This window comes from Glycine max, chromosome 9 (assembly GCF_000004515.6).
Source record: "Glycine max cultivar Williams 82 chromosome 9, Glycine_max_v4.0, whole genome shotgun sequence".
NCBI classification, from domain to species: domain Eukaryota; kingdom Viridiplantae; phylum Streptophyta; class Magnoliopsida; order Fabales; family Fabaceae; genus Glycine; species Glycine max.
Window position 1 is genome coordinate 35370121 of NC_038245.2, and position 26601 is coordinate 35396721.

The 26601-nt window shown below is 34.8% G+C and overlaps 2 protein-coding genes across 2 annotated transcripts; one reads left to right on the top strand and one right to left on the bottom strand.

The window, feature by feature from the left end:
- Positions 1 to 2712: 2712 nt before the first annotated feature.
- On the top strand, positions 2713 to 9265 carry LOC106794416 (uncharacterized). Its single transcript, XM_041005485.1, has 9 exons — positions 2713 to 2781; positions 2895 to 2958; positions 6780 to 7089; positions 7177 to 7395; positions 7489 to 7752; positions 7831 to 8466; positions 8554 to 8792; positions 8875 to 8937; positions 9262 to 9265. Exons 3-9 carry the CDS (start codon positions 6784 to 6786, stop codon positions 9263 to 9265), a joined length of 1731 nt encoding a protein of 576 aa, XP_040861419.1. The 5' UTR covers positions 2713 to 2781; positions 2895 to 2958; positions 6780 to 6783.
- A 1969-nt stretch (positions 9266 to 11234) lies between these two features.
- On the bottom strand, positions 11235 to 15040 carry LOC106794417 (uncharacterized). The gene is made up of 2 exons (XM_014761686.1): positions 14503 to 15040; positions 11235 to 11410 (listed from the first exon to the last, which is right to left on the bottom strand). Exons 1-2 carry the CDS (start codon positions 15038 to 15040, stop codon positions 11235 to 11237), a joined length of 714 nt encoding a protein of 237 aa, XP_014617172.1.
- Positions 15041 to 26601: the final 11561 nt, after the last annotated feature.

The window sequence follows — 26601 nt, forward strand, 5'->3', positions numbered from 1 at the left end:
GTTATAAGTGGAGAAACTTCAAATTGTCAATTGCAGCATGTTCCAAGAAGAGTAGAGGGTGCCACTTTTGTTGAGTGGTTTTATTAGCATTTTGTTAGTTAAAATAAAGGCCCGTGTTAAAATAGTCACTATTACAAAAAGTAGTTTTAACATCGGCTTATTAACATCGGTTTTTTACAAAACCGATGTTAATAAGCCGATGTTAAAACTACTTTTTGTAATAAAATAAGAGGGAAACTTTATCTCTTAGCTACAAGATAAAAATATAATGCTAATATCCTAAAATATATTTTATTAGAGAAAAGATGAGATAATTACATTACCCCCTATTCACATTATCTAAAAGGAGAAGATAAAAATCAGATAATCCAATCTCTCCTTATATAAGAGACCATTGAGACTTTGATAAAACATTTTGCTTTAAGTACGATATCCAATATCATATATTATTCGTATTAATTAGCACTAGTATTAGAACTTAAATGTACGTTCATCGGATTAACTCCCTCTCCAATCATTATATATGTAGGCCAGCCTGTAATAAATGCTATAAAATTTCACTTATTTAGTATATGTTGGATAAAATTAGTTAGAAGCTATGCATAACTGAAAATTGATAATTAAAGTTGAAAAATTAATTTATTTAATTATAAATATTTGATAAATTTAGTTGTTAAAGTAATTTAAAATTATATACCGACATAAATAATATATTTAAAAAATAATAAAAAATTGAATAAATATTTGAAGAATAAAAATGAAATAAAATATAAAAAAATAATATTTAGTATTTTAAAAAATATTATTTCAATTAATGTTTAAAAAATATTAGAAGTTACTAAAAAATATTAAAATTATTTTAAAAAATTTGTTTACGGAACAGTTTAACGAACTTCTCAACTAATAAAAAAATTAAAAAATAATTAAAATGACTTGCTCAACTTAGTCTAATTTTAAGAAAATGCTCGTCCTAATACGTACGTACGTAGCTCTAGCTAATTAGAAAGATAGTTCCTATATATAACCATGATTAACCTTAGCAAGTTAATTACTAGCATATTAGCTTTCCTTGTGTATTTTAATTAATTAAGTTTTATTCCTGCTTTGAAGCCTATCAGGTAGTTTTATTCAGTAACACTTACTCCATATTCGTTCTTAGGCAATTCGGAGATGATGATAGTTTAGTAATTTTTTACTTCAAAAATTGTGATAATGATAGTTTATTTCATTTTTTTATTTGTAGTATTATTTTCTTAATATGCGTATTATTGTACACCCCCAATAAGTAATATGCATAGTCTAAACATATAAACTATCTTAACCAGTTTTCAGACTCGACTTTAATCAGAGTCAGAGGAATTAAACATGAGATAAGAAAATGAAAAAAAAAAGATAGAGAAATTATCTTATAAACCCGATGAATAAAAATTAGCTTGGAGTCCGGGCAAATCAGCGAGACAGGAACAGCCCTAGCGCGGACCAAAGCCGGTGTTCAATTTCCATCTTCTTCCGAACACGCCATTTTCGTCTACGATAAACGCTCTCAGGTTCATTCCTTCTTTCGTTCGCTTTTCCGCGTCACACTGTGCTACTGCAATTCCTCTTTGCAATGCCAGCGTTTTCTTTAATTTTTCATTGTTTAGCCGCCAATCGTAGTTTAGATAGTGAAATTTCGAGTAACTTTTCAGTCAGCGTTAAGTGATTTCCTTGGAATCGAGCAAGAGAGAGCCAACTAACTCGTTCCCGCTACTGCTAACTGTTCTTTCTGAAGTTGTGTGGTTTGTATTTTCTTCTAAATCTCGCATTCTATGTTTTTGTATTAATGCTCAAGTGGCTGGACCTTCATTTGAGTATTTTAAATTTGTGGCATATTTCCTTATTTCCAAATCTCTCTGTTTACTGATTTGCATGGTATCCATGTCCGGAATTTCATATATAAAGCATGAAAGCAAACACTCCCGTAGGTATTGATTTAAGGGCTATTATACCGAGTTCGAGACTATGAAATTGCACAACTAGTGAAGTAATGCTATTTCCTTTCTTTTGTGTTCTCATTTGTTAAAGTACATGCTGACCTGCTATTGTAAATGTTATATCTAAAATTATTTGATGCTTACTACTTTCATTATTTACTAATTTTCTGGATTTAAGGGTTATACTTAATTACTTATTATTAATTTAAACTGTCTTAGATGTGGGTTTGTGTTTTCGGATTGTTTTTGTGCTCTTTTTTCTCTTATATGAAAAGGTCAGTAGATTGCCCACTCCTAGATCTTTTTCTTAGTAGCTTGTTTTGGATCTTTAGTTTGTGCTGCTTATTTATTGTTTGTATGCTTGTTCTTATTCCATTTAATTTTATATATTTTAAAAAAATTCCATTTAATTTCTTAATAAAAAATGTTAGTGATTAACATTTGTCTTATTTTTAATTTGTTTATCCATATCATTGATGATTAATAATTAATTTGCTTAGTAGACAGTCGCTCTTGCTTCACTTTCAACTTGAAGATTGCTTAAGAGACATCAACAACTCTAACATTCAACTTGAGGGCACGTACTCCCTAATTCAGCTGAAGGGCCACTGAAAATTATCGAAACGTACTACCAGGTATATATCTAATTGTAATCACTTTTCTACAAATATATGCCTTCTCTTTTCTTTCTAATAAATAAGCAGAGAGTAATGAGATTTGATTTGTCCAATTAGAGAACACACACAAAACTCAGCGCAGTCGTGTTTGAATCCCCACCTCCCACATCTCTCGTGTGATCTTGTGAGAGGTAATAGAAGTTGTGTGTATAATTTAGAATAAATTGTTCTCGTATCTTCTGAGCGCTTGTTATACTTAATCTTACTCTTTTTTTTTTATCATACACAAGATTGTCTTATGTAGGTGTTCATTCAGTTATTTCTTTGATTCTTGTTTTCATTTTGGATCGTGCTGCTCATCATCACAGGTACAAATGTTTGTTACCAATGAATATTTTTATTACGTGTTCACTGCCATTAATGACAATTGATATATGCTATATAAATTGTGTTCATGATGAGTGAACCTTAGATTCCCGTTTGAGATTGGATGCAATGATTCTTGCGGATAGTTTGCATTAATCATTGTATTAATCTTGAATTGTCCGTTTGGACAGTTTGGGGAGACTGATATTTTTATGGTAGATTCATGTGTTAAGGTTAAAATTATTTTGTTTAATTTGATGAAATTTCGGTAATGCATTTCTAGTTGTTCTCTGGGTGCATACTTGATTATCGGAAATTAATTTCACCGATTTCATGTTGTGTACTTGGAGACCAATGCGAAATGCTGCCAAAATTTTGTCAAATTTAACAAAATAGAATTAACCCTGATGTATGAAGCTACCATAAAAGACGGTCTTCCCAAATGGGATAGGGCCACACCTATAATAAAAAAGTGAGATTTTCATGCATCGAATAACTTTGAGAGTATGACCGAGTTATTACTTAGATGGATCGAAGTTGGATGAATGAAAGTCGCATCAGCCCAGAATATGAGGAAGGCGTCGAGCAATTCTTACAATTTGCTTCACAAAGAGGTCAACCGGATGAAGATGGAAAATATTATTGTCCTTGCATCAATTGTTTGAATGGAAGACGACAAATACTGGATGACATACGAGAGCATCTGTTGTGTGATGGAATTAAGAGGAATTATACGACGTGGATATGGCATGGTGAAATGACAGACATGCAGAGTGGGCAACAATCCGAACCGTTTGATGTAGAAATGGGAGATCGCTTGGAGGATATGATTCGTGACCTTGGACAAGAGTCTTTTCAGCAAGCACATGCCCCTATGTATGATACATTACAAACTGATTCAAAGAAACCTTTGTATCCGGGGTGCAAGAATTCGTTGACGCTGTTGTCGGCAGTTTTAAGTCTGGTTAATATCAAAGCCAGATATGGGTGGAGTGACAAAAGCTTTAGTTCACTGCTTCAAGTAGTGCACGACATGCTTCCAGAGGAAAACACATTGCCTAAAAGTTACTATCAAGCAAAGAAAATATTGTGTCCCATGGGTATGGAGTATCAGAAGATTCATGCTTGCCCGAATGATTGCATATTATACAGACATCAATTTCAAGAAATGTCGAAATGCCCTAGGTGTGGGGTATCACGGTACAAACTCCAAGGATGATGAGGAGTGTAGTAGTGATGAAAACTCAAACAAGGGCCCCCCAGCGAAGGTGTTGTGGTATCTTCCGATCATTCCAAGGTTTAAGCGTATGTTTGCTAATGGAGACGACGCAAAAGACCTTACATGGCATGCAAATGAGAGAAACTGTGATGGAATGCTTCGTCATCCGGCTGATTCCTTGCAATGGAAGAAGATAGACCGTTTGTATCCGGATTTTGGCAAAGAGGCAAGAAATCTTAGGCTTGGACTAGCCACTGATGGAATGAATCCATATGGCAGTTTAAGCACGCAACACAGTTCGTGGCCAGTTTTGCTAGTGATTTACAATTTGCCTCCTTGGTTGTGTATGAAACGAAAATACATGATGTTGTCTATGATGATAACGGGCCCAAGACAGCCAGGAAATGACATCGATGTTTATCTCAATCCCTTGATTGAAGACCTTACAAAGTTGTGGGACGAAGGAGTTTTAGTGTTTGATGGGTTTCGAAATGAGACATTTAATTTACGTGCAATGCTTTTTTGTACCATTAATGATTTTCCAGCATATGGGAATTTGAGCGGTTACAGTGTTAAAGGCCATCGTGCATGCCCCATCTGTGAAGAAGACACAAGCTACATACAACTGAAACATGGAAGAAAAACAGTTTACACTAGGCATCGACGTTTTCTTAAACCTCATCATCCTTACCGACGATTGAAAAAAGCATTTAATGGAAGTCAAGAGCATGAAAATGCACCGGTACCGTTGACTGGTGACCAGATTTTCCAGCGGGTTCAACACCTAAATACAATATTTGGAAAGGTCCAAAAGAAAGACAAAAATAAGACTTGCATATGGAAGAAAAGGTCGATTTTGTTTGATCTTCCGTATTGGGTTGATCTAGATGTTAGACATTGTATTGATGTTATGCATGTGGAGAAAAATGTATGTGATAGTCTCATTGGGACGCTCCTTAACATTCACGGCAAGACAAAAGATGGTTTGAATACTCGTCAAGATCTAGCTGAGATGGGTATTCGAGCGTCGTTACATCCAAGGTCTGATGGTAGAAAAATATACTTGCCTCCAGCTTGTCATACTTTGTCCAAAAAGGAAAAGTTCAGTTTTTGTCAATGCCTACGACGGGTCAAAGTTCCACAAGGATACTCTTCAAATATTAAGAGCCTTGTGCATTTGAAGGATCTTAAGTTGGTAGGCTTAAAGTCTCATGATTGTCACGTCTTGATGCAACAATTGTTATCGGTGGCCATACGAGACATTTTGCCTAACAAAGTCAGGCTTGCCATAACTCGGCTGTGCTTTTTCTTCAATTCTATATGTAGCAAAGTTCTTGATCCTGTGAAGTTAGATGAACTGGAAAATGAGGCTGCTATTATATTGTGTGAGTTGGAGATGTATTTTCCGCCTGCATTCTTTGACATCATGGTTCACTTAATTATTCATCTAGTCAGAGAAATCAAATGTTGTGGTCCTGTTTATTTGCGGTGGATGTATCCGGTTGAGCGATACATGAAGATCTTAAAAGGGTATACCAAAAATCTACACCGTCCTGAAGCATCTATTGTTGAAAGGTACATTGCAGAAGAAGCCATTGAATTTTGTTCAGAGTACATTGAAAAAGCTAAACCTGTTGGGCTTCCCGAGTCTCGGCATGACGAAAGAGTAAGAGGTAAGGGTTCAAGAGGACTGCATGTCATCACTCCAAGTGTAGAAGATTTGCAACAAGCTCACTTGTATGTGTTGAATAATAGTAATGAAGTTTTGCCATACATAGTTCGTCATGAAAATTTAGTCAAACAAAGTAATCCAAAAATGTCGAAGAACTCAGTGTTGAAAAAACATAACAAGACTTTCCTAGATTGGTTTAAACACACAATCTTGGCTGATGATAATGCTTCTGAAATGTTGAGAAAGCTAGCAGATGGACCTAAAAGAAATGTTATAACTTGACAAGGATATGATATAAACAAGTATTCCTTCTATACAAAAGCACAAGACCAAAAAAGTACAATGCAAAACAGTGGGGTTACCCTAAGGGCTGAATCTCAACACTTCGCTAGTGTACATGATGACAATCCTTGTGTAGCTTTCATCCCTTACTTTGGTTTCATTGAAGAAATTTGGGAGCTTAACTATGTCAAATTCACTGTCTGTGTTTTCAAATGTAAGTGGGTTGACAGTAATACCGGTGTGCGGACCGATGATGTGGGATTTACGTTGGTGGATCTTAACAAACTCGCATACCAGAATGATCCTTTCATTATGGCAGAACAAGCGAAACAAGTATTTTATGTCGAAGACCCTTGTGATCAAAGGTGGTCAGTGGTTTTACATGGAAAAACAATAGGTGTCAATGTTGAAGATGATTATTCATACATTGATACTTATGTTAGTCCTTTGTCCACACAATTGTCACCTAATGTCATCGGAGAAGAAACTGACGATGTTCATGCTAATCGTAATGATCACGATGAAGGAGAATTAATTAACATCGTCTAATGTAATTTTTTTTTATTTTGTACTTAATTTCAATTCATTTAATTACATTCATACGCATTTATTTTTTATAACATATTGAATTAATGTTTTTTTTTTCACAGCCAAATGGCTACACAGTCAAACTCTCCTCCGCCTCCTCCTCCTTCTACTGGTGTAACATCGCATTCGTCGTCACCACCATTGAAGCGGACTAGAAAGGCCTCACGCCTAAGATTATTGGCGACTAGACCAGTTGGGGCAGAGAGACCCCTTGTCCATGTGGATCCTGTTACTGGCAAAGCAGACGGTCCCCACAGCAAGAAATTTAGAACATATTTAGGGATCGTTGCTCGTGATAAGGTGGATGTCACATACGAAAATTGGAAGCATGTCCCTATTACTCAGAAGGATTTGATATGGGAGGATATTCAGGTATCATGTATTATTTCATGTTCCATATTGTTTGTTAGCCAAATATTTGAATTTAGTATTAATAAAACCTAATTTACTCTTTGTTAGGCTGAATTTGATATCCCTGAAGCATCTGATTTAAGGACAAAAAAGAAAATACTTCAGACTATGGGGGAGCGGTGGAGACAGTTTAAGTCTGATTTGACGTCGAAATGGGCACTTGCAGCTGACAAGGATAGTGTTGATGACACTGTATGCAAAATGTACGGCATTAGCAAGGAGAAATGGACCCAATTTTGTCAGAGCCGTAGAGACCCTTCATGGGAGGTAACTAATTTGGGATTTTCATTTTTTTAACTTTAAATGAACTTATTATAATACATTGTAATCATGAGTTTCATTAATGTTTCATTTTTACAGAATGTTCGAAAAAAAGCACAAGCTGTCCAAAAACAAAACACTGCCCCTCACGTGATGTCTCGTGGGGGTTATGAATATTTAGAAAAAAAGTTGATGGATGAGAAGAGAAAGAAAAAACTAGAGGAAGCAACTCAATCCGGAAGCACTGACACCGTCATTGATCCTCCATCTCCCATCAAACGACACGTGAAGTGGAAGCTAGCCCGCACCAAGAAAACTGGTGACATGACATCTGAAGCAGCAAAGGAAATTGCTGACAAGATTGTAAGTCACTTTCAATTCATAATTGTAATTATTTTTTTTATTGTGTGATTAAGTATAGAATAAATGTGTTATTCACAGGATGCGCTTGAGGAGCAGGCCTCACAGGGTTCCTTTGTTACCCATGGACGTCATGATATACTGATTGCTGCCATTGGGCGACCAGAACACCCTGGTCGTGTACGTGCTGTAGGAGCCGGTATAACCATCAAACAATACTTTGGATCAGCTTCAAGGACCTCCTCCATTGCTCCCGAATACCTGCAACAGTTGACGCAACAAATCAAGGACCAACTAGAGGATTCAATCACAGAAAAAGTCACTCGACGGCTAATGTTATCCTTCAGCCAAATGCAATCACAGGGACTCGCACTGCCTCCTGAACCTGATGTTGGTCCTTCAGCTGCTCGTGTCAGCACAAAGGAGAGTTGTGTTGATCCCTCAGGGAACGATCTAGACACCGGTGACTCATACAAATGTGGGTTGTATATTGAAGAATATCCTTCTCGCCTGGTTGCCCTGGGAAGAGTTTATGAGGGATCTACAACAATTCACAACATTCCTTTGCTGCATGATCAAGTTAAGGTTAGTGTTGAGGAGATTAGAGATGTAGATGCTCCCATTCCTGTACCCACTAAAGAGGTTAAGGTCGTGGGACAGGCTCTTAACACATTCCTTGCTTGGCCGACACATCTAGTCAAGCGTTTATCAGAACAGGTATTTTAGTGTCATTAAATGCTTATTTTTCCAATTAAAATGTTTACTGTGATTAAATTATGTCAATTAATTATGTTGGATAAACAGGGAGCTGTGAGACCCGCGAAACCTGCAGATAGGCCGGATGATGAGGTCGATGATCCGCTATATCTAATGACATTGACCATTCCACAACTTTTTCTGAAGCCATTGCAGGTTATGTGGGATGCTACCTTGTTTGGCCTATTTAATGAAAACTTTCCCTTGTACATAAAGCATGAAGATCTGTCTGAAATTGCACATGGTGGTCAATGTCTCAGCATATCTGTTATACAGTTGTGGATTCTGTAAGTCAATTTAGATTATTGTTAGTTACCTAATTTATTGTTTTACCTTCATGCATAATTTACTTTGTGTTAACAATAATAGGCATATGACTGAGACAAGTATGCGAGCTGGGAATATCGATGTGTATGGATTCCTCGAGCCACAGTCTATCCAGAGATCTGGCCAATCACAATTTGAATCAGAAAATTACATTAAGAACTGGATGCAAAATTCAAAACGAGATGTGTACCTAGGAGCCTACTTGAATGGGTAACTTAAACTCAACAAATGAATTTAAATAATGTATAATAGTATAATAACATATATTGGTCTCCACTGCAGTGCACATTGGCAAATGGTCGTCATTTTGCCTAAGGAAAATGTTGTCATTTGGTTTTGTTCGTTGCATAATAAGCCAGACAACTACCTCAAAGGCATAATTAATAGGTCAGTGTTGTTTTTTAATATATTTGCATTAGCATTAGTCAGGTAAATCAAAATTTTAAATGTACAATAAGAATCTATGTTTGTATTCAATAGTGCTTTGAAAGGACTTGACGATACTCAACAAAGTAAATCCAAGACTCCTGCTAGGTGGATTGTTGTTAAAGTAAGTTATTTAAACAATATGTTTTCACTTATATTTTAGTATTGTGTAGACTAATTTGTACTGAACGTTGCATATCTAAATTTCATAATGTATTTAGTGTAATAGACAAAAAGGAAGCACTGAGTGTGGGTATTACGTCATGCATTGGATGTCAACTATAATCTTAGGAAATTTCCAGAATAATTGGGAAATGGTAATTTTTAATTCACCAAATTTCATATTATTATGATTGCTAATATATTATTAACTTATGTTTTATTATATCATGCAGTATTTCACTGATCCTAGACCATTGGAACCAGAAAGATTGAAGGCACTTCGCAACCAGTGGGCAAAGTACTATTTGAAAGTGAAAAATGAAACTTAGGATGTTTAGACAATCTTGTAATTGTAGTTTATATTTACTTACTTAATTTACAATTCATGTCTCAACATTAAATATGTTTTAAATTCATAGTAATTAGTAAATTTCTTATTGAATTTTCTGGTAAAAACTGTTTCAAAACAGAATGAAAATTATATGTTGTGTGGTCTGATTTTAAAATTTGCAGGTTATTTTTGGGATTTATTGAAAAAACAGACATCGTGTTAAAAATAAATTTCTAAAACAACATCAGTTTTTTAAAAAACCGATGTTAAATGTTACTTACAACATCAGTTTTTTAAAAAACCGATGTTAAATGTCACTTACAACATCAGTTTTTTAAAAAACCGATGTTAAATGTCACTTACAACATCAGTTTTTTAAAAATCGATGTTGATTTATAGATTTATAACTTTTTTTTCTTCATAATTCATATCATATAACATCGCCTATTTAAATAACTGATGTTAAATATCACTTACAACATCAGATTTTTAAAAAACTGATGTGAAATGTTACTTACAACATCAGTTTTTAAAAAACCGATGTCACATGTCACATTTAACATTGGTTATTTAAAAAACCGATGTTAAATGTCACTTACAACATCAGTTTTTTAAAAAACCGATGTTAAATGTCACTTACAACATCAGTTTTTTAAAAAACCGATGTTAAATGTCACTTACAACATCAGTTTTTTAAAAAACCGATGTTAATTTATAGATTTATAATTTTTTTTTTCATAATTCGTATCATATAACATCGCTTATTTAAATAACCGATGTTGTATTTATTAGTTAACATCGGTTTTGAAAAACCGATGTTAATGATACTACTTTCCACATCGGTACTTTCAACATCAATTAATAACCGATGTTGAAAGTCTTAAATAACCGATGTTAAAACCTTATTTTCTAGTAGTGTAGTTGTGAATTCTCTTTGGATTTGCAGCACCAATTGGCTTGTTTTAATTTGAAGAAATTAAGGTTTAATAAAGTGGAAACTCTAGGCTTGTGGCTACCTCTTGGCAGACCAGGAGTTGCATATTTTTTCACACATTTTTTGTGTCTTAATTCTAGTTTTAATTAGGTATAATGACACCATAAATTATTGTTATTGTTTTAATTCTAGTTTTAATTAGGTATAATGACACCATCAATTGTTGTTATCGGTGATCATTTCATCTTTTGTAACCAACTTGATGTCATTCCTATTTATGGGTTACACATTTTCTAATAAACAACAAATCTTGAATTGAGTTTTAATCATCTTCTAAAGTGTGAGAGTGAATCTTTAGTTACTTGAGTGATTCAAGAAATTGGTTTATCAAGGAACAAAACCTTGTGTGTGACACCAATTTCAGAGGAGTGATTCTTCTAACCACATTCTTCATTCTTCTTCATCATTCTAAACCTTCATTTGACCTACACAAACCCAAAAATTGTTTTTTTCCCAACCAGCCACTATAATTTTACCTTAAACTCAAATTTACGGTTTTCTTTGTTTCCTAAAAATTGCCAAACTTAAACCAGCCTTTAATTCCACTTGAACACCATCGTTATCTTCATCATTCTCCATCCAAACACATTCAGACTTTGAACCAAATCCCTTCCAATTAGTCCCCATAAAATCGTCACTTTCTCTTTCCTTATCCATTTCATTTTCTGAATTTCATACAAGTAAAAAAAAAAGAAATAAAAAAAAACCCTTTGAAGATCCAACCTCAACCCTTGTGCAAATGAGTTTACATCACTCTTCTTTAGCTTATATTTATTTTCCATAAATTAATTAATTCTCCGTCTCTTTATCTTTCTATGTAGATTGTCAGAATAAATTACTATAGTATGTATGCTATGCACTACAAAACCAATGAACACGTAAATTAAATTGCTTCTCATTTTTACTTTCTAACAAGACAGTAAGGTAATTCTAGTTCTAGTTCTACCTCCTTATAATTTTTTTTAGGTGCCTTTCACTTCCTCTATACAATACATGAATTCTCTCTTCTTTGCATGTTTTTCATGACTCTTTACTATTTTCATCAAACCTCTTTTTGAATCTTTGTCATTCTTTGTTACGTATTTGAGAATAAGAGAATTCTTGGTTGCACTTGGAGTGGAGAGAATGTTTCCAATGAGGTTATGGGTTGTTGTGGTATTCATTATGTTAGTAAGTACTGTGGCGGCCAAGCCTCATCGAATTCTTTTGGATACAAATGTTGAACTTGATGATGTATTTGCTTTTCTTTACCGTCTGAAGCACAACACACTAGAGTTTCAATTGGAGGTTAGTGAACCAAAGTAAATTGAGCAACACATGTTAATCTTGTCTTTATTTCCTTCTCCTTTTTGAGTTTTTCACTGTGAATCATAGCATTTATTGATTGGCTTGAATCATTTACTCCTTGGTTGAAATCATTTCTATTTTCCAAGCAAAACTTATTGTTGTTTCTATTGGCTTAATAAAGGAATTTTCATATTAAAAAGTGTGTAGTGTGTACTCTTTCTTTTTGTTGGATAAGCCATAAGTGTGTGTTTTGAAAGATATAAGTATTTCTCTTAAAAAAAGGCTACCAATATGTAATAGTACTTTGTTCATTTCCATGTGTTGTAAAGCCCACACAATTTGATCTTATGAAGCTGACATTGCATATATAACATTACTTGGGGGATGGTTATGTTGAGAACCATTTTAAGCATTTTTTTATTACCATTCAGGGATTGGAATTTTGTGATGTTTTGAGTCTTCATACCAACATCTATAGGGAGTCACAATCAATGCAAATGCTTGGACTAATGTCGGACATGCTATGAATCAAGTTTATGACCTACTTTACATGATGGGGAGAGATGACATAGTAGTCGGAATGGGAAGCGAGGGTTGAATACTCTTAGACGGTTCTTTTAATCCTGAGACTAGATTATAAATCTTTTGGATTATTTTAGTTTTTTTTTTAAATAAGACATTCTAAGACGGTTCTTTTAAAATCATTTTAGAAAGTATATATTCTAAGACGATTCTTAACTAAGAATTGTCTTAGATTGATGTCATTCTAAGACGGTTCGTAGATAACCATCTTAGAAGGTTACCCTTCTAGGATGGTTCTTAACTAAGAATCATCCTAGAAAGACACATTTTTCTAAGACAGTTGTTTATGAAACTATCGTCAAATATCAAGACTTTTGACCTACAAAGATGGTTCAAAGTCATCTTTGTATCTCGTTTACAACCGTCATTGTTTAGCCTTTTTACAGTAGTGATAAAAAAGTAGTTAATTTAATTAATAATATTAAATTTATTAATTATTTATATTATCATTTTAATTTTTTTTATGTTTCTATTAACTTAATTATTTTTATTAATGTTTGAAAAAAAATAAGGATATGTAAAAAAGTAATACTTAATACATCTACAAATTAGAAAATGATCTTATAAATAGAGACAATAAATTTCTAAAAAAATATCCCATAAGTAGGAACAAATGAAATATAAGTTAATATAGGAACAAAAATTAAACTAACTTTTTTTACAATATCCCATAAATAGGAACAAATGAAATATAAGTTAATTATATAGGAACAAAAATTAAACTAACTTTTTTTTACAAGTAAAAATCAAAGATAATATCAAGAAATTTACATTTACAATAGCTCACGTACTCTTATTATTTTTTTTTTTTGGAAAAAATGTAAATTATATTAAACCCAAAATGATACAACAATAAACGGAGCATACCCCGCAACTAGAGAAAATCAAAAGTCTCCCTAATACAAGAAGGCCTATATCAAGATGTTAAAACAAATGCAACAGGTGCGCTTGTCTACACATAAGAAACTTAATCTTGCTAATAACCTCTATTATAGAAAATTGATAATCTTCAAAAATCAGTTTGTTCCTAGACAGCCAGATGCAGTAGACTGTAATTGTTATAGCCAGATAACGAAATTTTCCTTGAACACCTGATGTGGATCTGTCTCTAATTAAAGAGTCAGTAATGCGTTGCAAAGAAGTGAAACGTTTGCGGAAAGGAGCCAAATCACGAATGTAAGCCCAAACTTGGAGAGATTTCCTGCAAGAAAAGAACAAATGAGCATTTGACTCAGCCTCATTTGAACATAAAGGGCGGAAGGAACCCTTGTTCAAAAAAGCAGCTTTGTCAAGAGTAAGCAGCCGATTCTTTTTAGCAAGCCATAGAATGAAAGACATCTTAGGGGAGATTGCTGGGTTCCATATAACAGAACACCAACTAATAGTAGGCTTGACACCTCTAATGTATTCATAGACTTTTCCAACAAGTAATTGTTCATTGGTGCTCCAAGATTGAATCCTCTTTTTGGCCTCTTCCGTACTTAGCTCTTTGGAGATAATAAAGTCCCTTATTTGAATGATTTTCTTTATCAAAATTGAATCTGATGAAGAAGTATTGTAATTCCACACATCGCTCCCTCTGAAATAGTAATGGTGAACCCACCGAACCCATAGAGAATCTTTCTTACAATGAAAGTCCCATGGATACGGGAAAGAAGCGCAAGGTTCCAGTCCTTGAGATTAAAAAGGCCTAAACCCCCTTCTTTTTTCGGAGAACAAACTACTGACCAAGCAACCAAGGGCTTGTTTTTGCCAATATCCGCTTTGCCCCACAAAAAATTACGGCACGAAGCGTTGATCCAGTCCAGAACAGATTGAGGCAAAGGAAAAATTCCTATCCAGAAATTCACAATTCCTTGAATAACTGCTCTGATAAACTCTAGCTTACCTGCATAAGATAAAGACTTCCTGCTCCATCCCTGAATCAGGTCAGTAATCTTGGAAAGCAAGGGAGTATAGTGACATACATTTAATCTAGATGATAAAAGGGGAATACCCAAGTATCTAAAAGGGAAGCCACCCAAGCTAAATCTAGTAATTTGTTGAATATGAGAAAGCTCATGAGGCCTAATACCGGTTGAGTATATGGCAGATTTATCAGAGCTGATGGAAATCCCTGAAACCCTACAAAAGTGTTGAAGCTTGGCAAACATAGTTGACACAGATGGGATATCTCCTCTAGATAGAAGCATAATATCATATGCAAAAGCCAAATGAGATAGCTGAATACCTGCACAGTTGGGATGAAATTTAAAATTGGCATCATCCTTGAGGCTGCTCATATCTTTGGAAAAGTACTTCAAACAAAGCACAAACAAATAAGGAGAGAGAGGATCCCCTTGTCTAAGACCCCGCTGCCCTTTGAAGTGGTCATAAATGGATCCATTGACTGTCACACTAAATGAAGTGGAAGAAACACATTCCATGATCCAAGTACAGAACTGGGCTAGGAAGCCAATGGACTTAAGCATCCAATCCAAGAATTCCTAGGAAATGGAATCATAAGCTTTATGCAAGTCAATTTTCAGGAAACATCTCGGAGAGGATCTTTTCTGTGCATATTTGCGCAAAATGTCTTGAACTAGGAAGATGTTGTCCATCATCTTTCTGTTCTTGATGAAGGCAGTTTGAGTTTCCCCAACAATAGTCTCACGCACTGGGGCTATGCGGTTGGCCAAAATTTTAGACACAATCTTGTATAACAAATTACAGCAAGATATGGGTCTAAAATGGTTAACCTGAGAGGTCTGATCATGCTTAGGAATAAGCGCAATAATAGCATGGTTGATTTGCTTTAAAATTTTTCCAGTTGTAAAGAATTCATTAACCGCCTCAAAGATATCATCACCAATGATATTCCAAGCCTTCTTGAAGAATAAATCATTGAGACCATCTGGCCCTAGAGCTTTATTGTTATCCATCACAGAAATAACGTTCTAAACCTCTTGCTTAGAAGTAGGACAAAGTAAGGCCGCAAAGCAATCGATGGGAACCTTAGGACCCCTGTTGCAGACCGAAATGGAAGGAGTTTGGGTCAGCTCATGAGTACTAAACAAATTCCTAAAGTGATTCACAAAAGCAAGGGCAATTTTATCTTGGGAGGAAGTGTTATGCCCATCATCTAGCCTTATGGCAACAATAAACCGGTTGTGTCTGTTGCGCTTGATTAAAGCATGAAAAAATTTGGAGCATTTATCAGCCTGCAGGAGATATCTATTTTTGATGAGTTGAGCGGACTTCATAGACTCCGCTTTTCTAAGCATAATGGTCTGCCCTCTAGTGCGGTTTGCCAGAGCAAGAAGGGAATGGTCCTATGAATTTTGCTTTAGAGAATTAAGCACACTTGTTATATTTAGCCTCAGCTAGCTCCACTCAGTTGGACATGTTGTTGAACTTCTGCTTAAAAAGATTCTTCAAGGGAGTTTTAAGAGCTTTCAATTTCATACAGACCTTGAACATGCTACAGCCATGAATATTTTGCTTCCAGCCATCTGCAACAATTCTTGAGAAATTTGGATGATCCACAATAGCATTGTTGAATTTAAATGGAGAATTACCTCTAGGCACTACCAACTCAGTGGTGACAAATAGAGGAGTATGGTCTGAAATAGAAATAAACTCCATAACTTCACAAGCAGAATTTCCAAAGGAATTGAACCAGGCCTGATTACATAAAGCTCTATCCAGTTTGCTTCACACCCTGTCATTAGTCCACGTGTACAAGGGGCCATGAGAGTTGATGCTCCCCAGCCCCAGGTCAGAACAACAATCAACAAAATCTTGCAACTCATAAGCATTGGGCTCAACTCCATTGAAGCTGTCGGTGGGAGACATAATGGAGTTGAAGTCACCAATGAGGAGCCAGGGGCAATTCATATTAGCATTGATACTATTCAGATTTATCCAAAGAGATCTTCTTGCCACAATGGAGTGAAGACCGTAGATGAATGAAACCTGAAAGCGCTTGGCAATGGTTTTACAATCAATAGCACAGTGAATCAATTGGGCATTTGACTCCAAAATAGAAAGATGGATCTTATCCTGCTTCCAGAGGATAAGAATTCTGCGAGCATTATGAGAAGCGAAGTTATGGGTGAAGTGCCAGTCACCAAACTTTCTTCTCATGATTTCCTCAACTGAAACCTTATTCAACTTAGTTTCCAACACAGCCATGACGTTAACTTCCTTGCAGCAAAGGAAGCTCTGCATCGCATGATGCTTCAAAGGAAAATTAAAGCCTCTGATGTTCCAAGAGGCAATGATCATGGATTCGGACGGGAGGAAGCCTCCCCGACCCTAGTTACAGCTTTATGATTTCTTCCTCTTTGGACATCAGCGTGCATATCCTCAGTACGGGTTGTCTTTATGAGTTGCACTTTTTTTACCTTTTTTCTGGTGTTTTGTTTTCACCTGAACAAACCCTTATTCTATAGGATCACCAAACTCAGTGTTCCCTGTTTCTTTAAGGTCAGAAGAATTATGAAGGACAGGAACATGATTTGCAACCAGAATATGCTTTCTGTGAGGAGGGACAGACATATTAGTCTGAACAGTCTTTGGATTATCAGAGGGGCCTACTGTATTGGTATGTGGGGGCATTGCTAAATCACCCACTTGTGGCTGATCCAAGGTGGGGGAGGCTGTGATGAGAGCAAACTTATTCCCAGTGACAACTTTACAATTAGTGAGGCGGTGCCCAATCATCTTGCAGTGAGTGCAAAAAGAAGGTCTATTTTTATACTCAATCTTTTACACAAAAGTCTTCCCTGTAGGAAGTCTAAATCGCACTTCATCAATGAGCTCCAAAGAAGCATCAACCTCAACTAAAGCTTTAGCAAAAGAAATAGACCCCTTAGAAGAAGTAAAATGGTTAGATCGAATGGGCGAACCAATCTTGGACAGGATTTTCCCTAAGGCTTGAGGATTCCAAAGCTCCAGAGGAAGATTTCTGAGTTTAACCCAAACAGGGATCTTGCTGAGCTCCTCATTGCCAAAGTCAAAGAATGCTGGCATAACCTTCAGAAGTAGGGGTCTTTGAAATATGAAGTAAGGGCCTGCAGAGAGGACTTGGTTCAGATCGTCCTCAGACTCAAATTTAAACACCAGCCAACCACTTTCATGAGCTGAGAATGAAAACTTGACTCCCCATTTTTGGCAACAATCCAGCAGAGCTTTCTTTCATGGGAAGCGGCCAGCCACATATCCAATAAGGCTATGTCCCCAAGCCTCTTCCAGGGGTTGCAAATCAGTTTCTTCCAACAGCACTTCATCATCAGAGGGTGGAGGGGAGAACTTCATTCCAAAAACTTTGGAAGGGTTTCTGTTATCTTTGAACAGATTGACCCAATGAGTGGGAGCCTTATTGTCGTCTAGCTGTGGTGATGACTTAGAGCCATAGGAGTGAGATGAATCATCATAAGTAGTTGAATCATTGTCCCCTAAGGTGCAAGAAACCTCTGGGGAAGATTCAAATTCAGCACTGCATTCCGACAAATTATCAAACACTTGGTGTGTGACATCATCAGTTTTTGCAGAACTTGTCCCTGCCTTTTTTACGAGCACCTTGCCTACAAGATTATCCTGTGAAGCAGTATGAACATTCTGATTTGCTTGGACAACATCCAAGCAACCAGCCAGACCAGAAGTAGCAGATGTTTGGGATTTACCTGAACCTGAGGTGATACCTTTCACCATAATTTGCTTTGCAGCTGAGTGCAATTGACGACCCTTGTTCTTCCCCATCAGGAGCAGTTGAAGCTGGCTATTGCAGGTAGTAACAAACTACTTCATAGCCCAAGATGAGAAAAAGAGATAGGGCACACGATTGGGAAAAACAAGGAAAAACTTTGGAGACTGAGGCAGTCAGAACTCCCAAGGATCGAAGAAGGAACCCTAGCGTTTGTAGAGAGCAACGATTCACTCCGTCGGTGGCCAAGCCACTGGGCAGCACCCAAGGACGGAAGGAACCTAGGTTAATTCAGTGGCTTCTTTCTTGCATGCACACGCTCGCACGTTACCTTTCTCACGTACTCTTATTTATCCAATTGAAGTGAATCCCTTTAGAACTAACGAAATATACATGTCTCTAATACTTTGACCTGTTTTTGGTTGCAAGTACAGTCTGGCAGTGAGATTTTGGTTTTGTATGAGTTAAAGCTCAAGATTGTGTTCAACTTTCCTATTTTATGCAATGACCTTAAAAAAAAACACCTCATTGCTCGTTTCTTAAAAAAACCTCATCGTTCATAAATCATATTCACGATAATTATTATGATCTTCTGATGATCAAACATAAACTAATTCAGCCATTGTTGTGTGAGTGTGCAAGCAATATATATAGAAATTAATTTGAGGTACAATAGCTTGAAAGATTGGGCACAATGGGATGATTCCGCTGAGGCTGAATTTATTTTTCCAATAGCAAATATCCATTTATGTTGGCTTGTGTTTTCTTTAATTTTGCCCTCTTGATTGCTCATCACGTGGAGAAATAAAAATATTTGGTGAATCTGAGCTGTTTACCAACAATGGGGTTGTTTACATTTGAATCCAAAATATGGTTTTCATCTTTGAAACAGCAATGATTTGTTGTCATGTGGAGCGCGAGTCTAATAAAAGAGAGTATGGATTATACCGGATTTATATCAAGTACGGAAGGTGTATTAGTATATATATATTTTTTTGTTACATAGGAAAGAAGGAAGGTGCATTACTTAAATATAAGTTAACCAAATACAAAAAGTTGTCACACTTTATGAAAAAAATTAACATAAAAAGGATTTCACTGGTTTAGATTTGGTTATGTTGGTATGTATGTGAATCCCCATACTTTTATTAAATTTTTAATTAGGCTCTATTTTTTTGATTGGATCTTGAACTTTTATATTTTTTAATTGGGTTTTTCTGTTTAATTATTATTATGAAAAATTGATCACAAACTTTTAATTAGAGGTGTAGACAGTGGACACTTATGCTTTTAGAGTGTGTTTCAATGTTTGTGATAGTTTTATGTAGAGTTTCAACATTTTACAAAGACAAACAAATTAATTATGAGAGGTCTGTGAAAAAATATTTGGATTTAATTCACTTGTAGATGTTGAAACTCTGCAAAATCTTTTTACAATGGACTCAGTGCTTATAACATGTTTCAAAATCATCAATTTATTGCTTGGACTTCTATTTAGGTGTTTATGATTAATTTTCATAACAAGAAATGACCCATTTAAAAACTAAATAAAAGTTAAGGGATCCAATTAGAAAAAAAAGAGTTCGGGAAACTAATTAAAAATTTGGTAAAAGCAGGAAGATCCTAATAATTAAACTTTTAGATTTTAATCTTCAAAAGAGAAAGACTTTGTTTTAATGAGAAGCATGGGTGCAATAAGAAAGTGTGGATTGAGTTGAATCATTATCGAGCATAAGACACGTACTAGTATTTTATTATGTGTGTTGCGTAAGGTAAATGTTTATTTTGTACAACTATAATTTATAATAAATAATTTTTTTAAATATATAAATTATATTATAATTAAAATATGTAATTAATAAATATTTATGTACTTATTAATTATATTTTAGATTTATAATAAATAATTTATATATTATTATTTTTCATTATTGATTAAAATTCAAGTCTTCATAATATATATTTAAGGTTTTCATTTTTAAAACAGTTAATAATATTTAATATTATATAAAGAATAGTTAATTCTATAGTAGTTTCACACCTCCTGATAATTTTTTGATATTGATTTGTCTGGTCTGTTTGTCTATTATTGACTTTATTCTCAAATTCGCATGTTCCTTCACCAACCTTAGTGCCTATTGGAGATTAGTTGGTTTCTAATTAAATGGGATAATTTAATTTCCCTGTATTGCTTCACTCAGGGTGTATAATATTAGAATCGAATATGATCTTCTTCCTTCTGTTTCTTTAATAGAATATGATCCTCTTCCTTTTGCTTCTTGATTTCAGTTATTGAAAATATTAATTTATACATAAATAAAAAAACTTCACATAATGATTGATTTAAATATTATTATAAAGAAAGTTAAAAAATCATTAAACATATTTTATAAAATAAATTGTCAGAATCTTAATTCTGAAAGTGAGATGAAGAATTTTTTTTTAGAGATGAAGAATTTTTTTTTTAGAGATGAAGATTTTTTTTTTAAAAAAAAAATGAACGATTTTAGATATTTAAAGCTACCTAAGTCTTTACTTATAATTAGGCATGACAGTAGGATCTGATCCCGTGGGAACCGAATCGAACTCGCCCTAACTTTGACGGAGAAAACCGCGTTGACCGGGTTCGAGATCGGATTCGGATTTTCCCCGATAACCCAAAACGGGGGCGAGGGCTGGTATGAGATTACAGATATCCGCCCCGACCCCGACCCCGACCCCAAACCCACCCCAGAATTATAGTGTATAATATTTGAAAGTCAAAACTCAAAACTCAAAACCTAATTCCTAAAACCTAATCTACGCTGTGGCTCCTCACTCCTCACTCTACTGCTGATTTGGAGTTGCCACTCCTCTGCTTCGATCTCCTCTCCGATCTCAATTTCGCCATTGACAAGGACACCAAGTTCTCTCTTTCTCTTAACCACCCATCACATTGTGAGTATTTGAAGTGTCTGGTTTGCTTTGTTGGTAGTGGATTGCATTGCATTTTTCATTTTCTCCTTGTTAACAAATTGCCAAGTGCACCAATTTTATCACAAGTAGTAAAGATTAAAATGAAAGTCTAAGTGTTGAATCCACAGGGACTTTGATTGTACTTAAGTGATGAAAACCTAATTATTAAGCAATGAAAAAAAGGAGAAGAAGACAAAGACAATGAATTGTAAATGTGAAATTTGAAATAAGGTAAAGAAAAAGATAATAGGAAAAGCAAGCAACGATTTAAATGTGAGAAGATAGAATTAGAATACAATGATTTTGGGGCCTAATATGTCAAAACTACTTATAATATAATGTAATTGATTTTCTCTATTTTATGAAATCTTTGTTTCCACCTGCATCTATTGAATTACCCCATCTTTGGTTTCCCACATGAAAGGCCTAGTTTATTTATCCTTTTCCCCCAAATTTCTTTGCAAAGAGATCAAATAACAAACCACATTAAGATAAGAGATGCAAAAATTCATGAGCAAAATAAATGTCAATTTATTTCTAGTAATAAATTCATTAAGATACCCTTCCCGAGTTCTTTAGAAAATAACAATTTTTTAATGCATTACCCTCTAAATATTATATGGGTGATCAGACCATAATAGCAGGAAAGCACCGAGAAGAATAACAGAAACATGATTGCATTAAATAGTAATAGGAAAGAATTACATTACAAGAGTTTGACCTCTAGGCTCCCAACAAAAGGGGTTTAGCCTCTCATAGTCATAAGAGGCTTTACAATTTAGGGGGTAGATGTAGATGGAAGAAGGTGATAGATGACTAATAAAAAGAAAAGAGGGGAATGGTTAAAGAGAGGGTTTCCTGTAAGGGATAGACCCAGTGTGTGGGTTTTGAGACTATTCCTTTTCCTTTTGCTTTCTCCTCCTTATACAGGCACCAGGTAGCTTACTTTTCATGATGACTTTGCGCTTAGTGCGGGCTTTCGCGCTAAGCACGCCTTTGAGCTTCTTTGTGGGCCTCATGCGCGCTAAGCCTACAGTGTGGGCTAAGCCTGGAGTGCGCGCTAAGCCTCCATCATTCGATTTTTCCAACTTTTTCTTCAAGGTTTTATTTTTCTAGTTTTTGCATCAATTTTTCCTCAAAACACTTGAAATCTTCTTCTTTTGAATTCTGCTAATAAAAAATAGCAAAGATGTTAATTTCTTCATTATTTCATTAAAAAACAATAATAAAGTAAAGAAATTGCAATCATTCTTAGCCAAAATTGACTATCAAATTACTTATGTTTCGCAGTTATCAAACTCCCCCAAATTAAAACATTTGCTTGTCCTCAAGCAAAACACAAGTTCTAAATATATCAACACATGAGATAGCTGCGAAACCTTTTCAAACCTTTCACTGACTGATCCTAAGCTTTGCATTTGTCTTGATCTTGTGATGGAAGCATGAAGGAATACATATGGAGATGAAAAAGGTTAGCAAGTAGAAACTTCATCAAGGCAAACTTACCACACTTCATTCCTCACAAGGCTAGTGTTTCCCTCAGCCCACAAGTATCGGCTAAAAGTTTTTTCAATCTAACAATTGAAATTAATATTCCCAACTTTGCACTTCATCTCAGTTAATGTAATCATACACATATTGTGCATCACTAAGAACTTTTTAGGCTTGTAACGGGGCCTGGCTAACAATGAACTCATGGTTTTTCTTTAGATTCAAAGTTAGGTTCTAAGAGAGCACTTACCTCATATTTTCTGATAACCCATGGCTTTATATTTTATAGCCCCAACTTTCATGTCTTCCATTCTTTAACAACACATTTCTTTTTGTACATAGTTGCTATCAGCTTTTTTTTTTTTTGGAGCTAAACGAAATTACATTGGTACTGTAGCAACTTATCGCAATTGAGTATGTGTTGTTATTAGTATTCTTGAATAAAAAATTTCACCCAAGAATCCTCCTCCCCCAAATTAGGGGTAAATTTATCTTAACCCATGCTCTCCTACAATCTAAGATAAGGTGATTATTAATTTTATTCGACTCGGGTTTCAAAGACAATTTATTCACATTAGGCTCAATGGGGTGTAAGAGATTTATTTTAGTAATAGGTTGGCTATTTGGCTCAATGGATAAGAAAATCAAAACAAGGCCTTGATCATTTCCACATTCAGTATGTACTCAAACAGTCTAAGAATCATGCAAAATCAGGAAATTAAGAACAATCGTTCTCTCACAATCAAAGGTTCACACAACTTACCGAATGTTTATGAAGTATTTGGCTTACCATACCATGATTTTTGTTCAGACATGCTAACATCTTCACTCTTGTGCTTTCAATTCATACTTCATCACTCATAAGTACGATTGTTACATAAGTACTTATAATATAATGTAATTGATTTTCTCTATTTTATGAAATCCCTGTTTCCACCCGCATCCACTGAATTGCCCCATCTTTGGTTTCCTGCTTGAAGGGCCTAGTTTATTTATCCTTTTTCCCCAAATTTCTTTGCACAGAGATCAAATAACAAACTACATTACGATAAGAGATGCAAAAGTTCGTGAGCAAAATAAATGTTAATCTATTTCTAGCAATGAATTCATTAGGATACCCTTCCCCAGATCTTTAGAAAATAACCATTTTTCAATACATTACCCTCTAAATATTATATGGGTGATCAAACCATAGTAGCAGGAAAGCACAAAGAAGAATAATAGAAACATGATTGCATTAAATTGATAATAGGAAAGAATTACATTACAAGAGTTTGACCTCTACACTCCCAACAAAAGGGGTTTAGTCTCTCATAGTCATGAGAGACTTTACACTTTAGGGGGTTGATGTAGATGGGAGAAGGTGATAGATAACTAATAACAAGAAAAGATGGGAATGGTTAAAGAGAGGATTTCCCGTAAGGGATAGACACAGTGTGTGGCTTCCTGTTCCCTTTCCTTCTGCTTTCTCCTCCTTATATAGGCACCAGGTAACTTACTTTTGATGATGACTTTGCGCGAGCTTTCGCGTTAAGCACGCCTTTGGACTTCTTTGTGAGCCTTATGCACGCTAAGCCTGTAGTGCACACTTAGCCTGTAGTGCACTAAGCCTGCAATGTGGGCTAAGCCTGGAGTGCACACTAAGCCTCCATCGCGCGCTTAGCGAGCTTCCGATTCTTCCAACTTTTTCTTCAAGGTTTTTTTTTTCAGTTTTTGTATCAATTTTTCCTCAAAACACTTGAAAGCTTCTTCTTTTGAGTTCTGCTAATCAAAAATAGCAAAGATGTTAATTTCTTAATTATTTCATTAAAAACAATAATAATGTAAAGAAATTGAAATCGTTCTTAGTCAAAATTGACTATAAAATTAGCTTATATTTTGTTGTTATCACTCCTTTTGTGAGCATCAAAACACATGTCCCTGAACATCAAGATATCTTTTTGTTGTCATGTTTTGTTCTATATCTCAACATTTAATTAGTTTTATTAATTTGAGTGAAATTTTTTAGTGCTTCATTTTGGTTATGTTTATGTTCTCAGGAAAAATAGTCAAAAAGTGAAAAATCTTTACCTTGCTTGTTTGTGCTATGGGCGCACAGTATGCTTCCTGTAAGTATTGTATATTTACTTTGAACCTTGTTTGAAAACTAAATGAAAGAAAAAAAAATGTTTTTAAAATCAATATTTTTCTTTTCTTTCATTTCATGCCATGCCAATAGTAAATTGGTAATATAGAATTGAGTACTAATAAAAAAAAAAGTTGCCAATATGATACCATCTGCTCTATTTTGAGCCATGACCAAGCAATACTTACAATGCACGAGACAGAGCGGAGTGGTACTATTCACATTATGAAGATTTTGTTGTCCATTTTGAAATTTTTAAATGTATTCTTAAAGTTTGGTTGTTACAACCCACTGAGCCAAAGGCAGTCAATGTTGACACTTAGCACTTTCAAGAAATTAAAAAAAAATGATGAATATAGTGTCGTTCGAATCTGATTTTCTTCTAGCAAATCAATGTTTTCCGCGTATTGAAAAGATCTGTGTAGAGCCATCTGCTTTTTGTTTGCCACGTTGCATCATAGAAGTAATAGATCTGATCTCCAACTACTTTAAGTTGCTGGTTTTTACTTTTCTTAAAAAAAAAAGTTGTTCAAATAATAGGATGCAAAAAGAATCTTGTTATAAGACTGAGATAAATAATAACTAAATATATTTACTAACAAGGTACTGCTTTTAAGATCATGTTTGCTAACAAGGTTCAAAGTAAATATACACTGCTTACTTCTATTAGCTTGTTTGACTTTTGACTTTGGCTATTAGACTTTAGAATTTCAGGATTTATGTTTTGATGCATGAACAAATAATGGCAAAAAAACGTGTCTTGTTAACAAGTATGCATTGGGAAAAAGTTAACTGTAAACATGTTTTGCTCTTTTTATATGTTTTGGTAAATACTATAATCCTCAAATAAGTGACCGAATAAATATTTGAATACTCAACATTTATGTCCAAATAAGGTCAATATCTCACTAGGGTATTCTGATTCATGTTTTTGCCACCGGAAGACTATTCTGTTTCAATCATATCCTTATGCTTGTGAATTGTGATAATGTCTTCCTTATAGAACCACGTTTACTCTGTTTCTCAGTATCGTGTGTTGCCGTCATGAGCTCTGTAAACTTAGGAAGTATAAAGGAAAAACGTCTTCCATTAGATTATAGCCAACTCAAACTATTGTTACAGGGCTATTCACAACATGTTTTGACTACTTCTAGAAATATATTTGATGTGATTTTTCATGTCTTTACTGACACCACTAATAGTGTGTTTTGATCCAAATTGAGAATCCACATTTTAATGCAAATCTACATTCATTTTTTTCATAAAAACATAGAAAAGCATTTTATGTGCGTTGGATGCTACAGACACCAATCCAAACAGGCAGTAATTATGTGCGTTGGACGTGATACACTGTCTTGCAAATGCATTTCTAAACACAATCACACATGCCATTGGGATCTATATAAGGCATCTGTTACACAGTGTAAAGTAGCTTTACTTGGCATAAGGTTATTCACTTTCTCATTTTCACAATTCTTTGCAACAGTTATAGTAATGGTAGTAGTATTCATCCCACGGTTAAATTCAAAACTCAAAATGTCTCAACTACAATTCTTTGATATCACTCATTGCAACTTGAAATATAAGAGAAGTAAAATAGAATGAATCCATTATTTTACTGAACTGCCGCAGTGTCAGGCTCACCTCTTCTTTGAGCTAACATTTTCAAGTTCAGAAAGCCTCACAAATATGTCTCACCTCATTTATATTATTAGGCCTTTTTATTTTAT

Bases quoted from the DNA above. Each gene is read 5' to 3' on its own strand.
- LOC106794416 (XM_041005485.1), top strand. From the start codon at position 6,784: ATGGCTACACAGTCAAACTCTCCTCCGCCTCCTCCTCCTTCTACTGGT. The intron at 7,396-7,488 runs GTAACTAATTTG...TCATTTTTACAG, and splicing joins GTAGAGACCCTTCATGGGAG to AATGTTCGAAAAAAAGCACA. The intron at 8,467-8,553 runs GTATTTTAGTGT...TTGGATAAACAG, and splicing joins TCAAGCGTTTATCAGAACAG to GGAGCTGTGAGACCCGCGAA.
- LOC106794417 (XM_014761686.1), bottom strand. From the start codon at position 15,040: ATGGAATGTGTTTCTTCCACTTCATTTAGTGTGACAGTCAATGGATCC. The intron at 11,411-14,502 runs GTAAGCTAGAGT...TATGAAATTCAG, and splicing joins GAAGTCTTTATCTTATGCAG to AAAATGAAATGGATAAGGAA.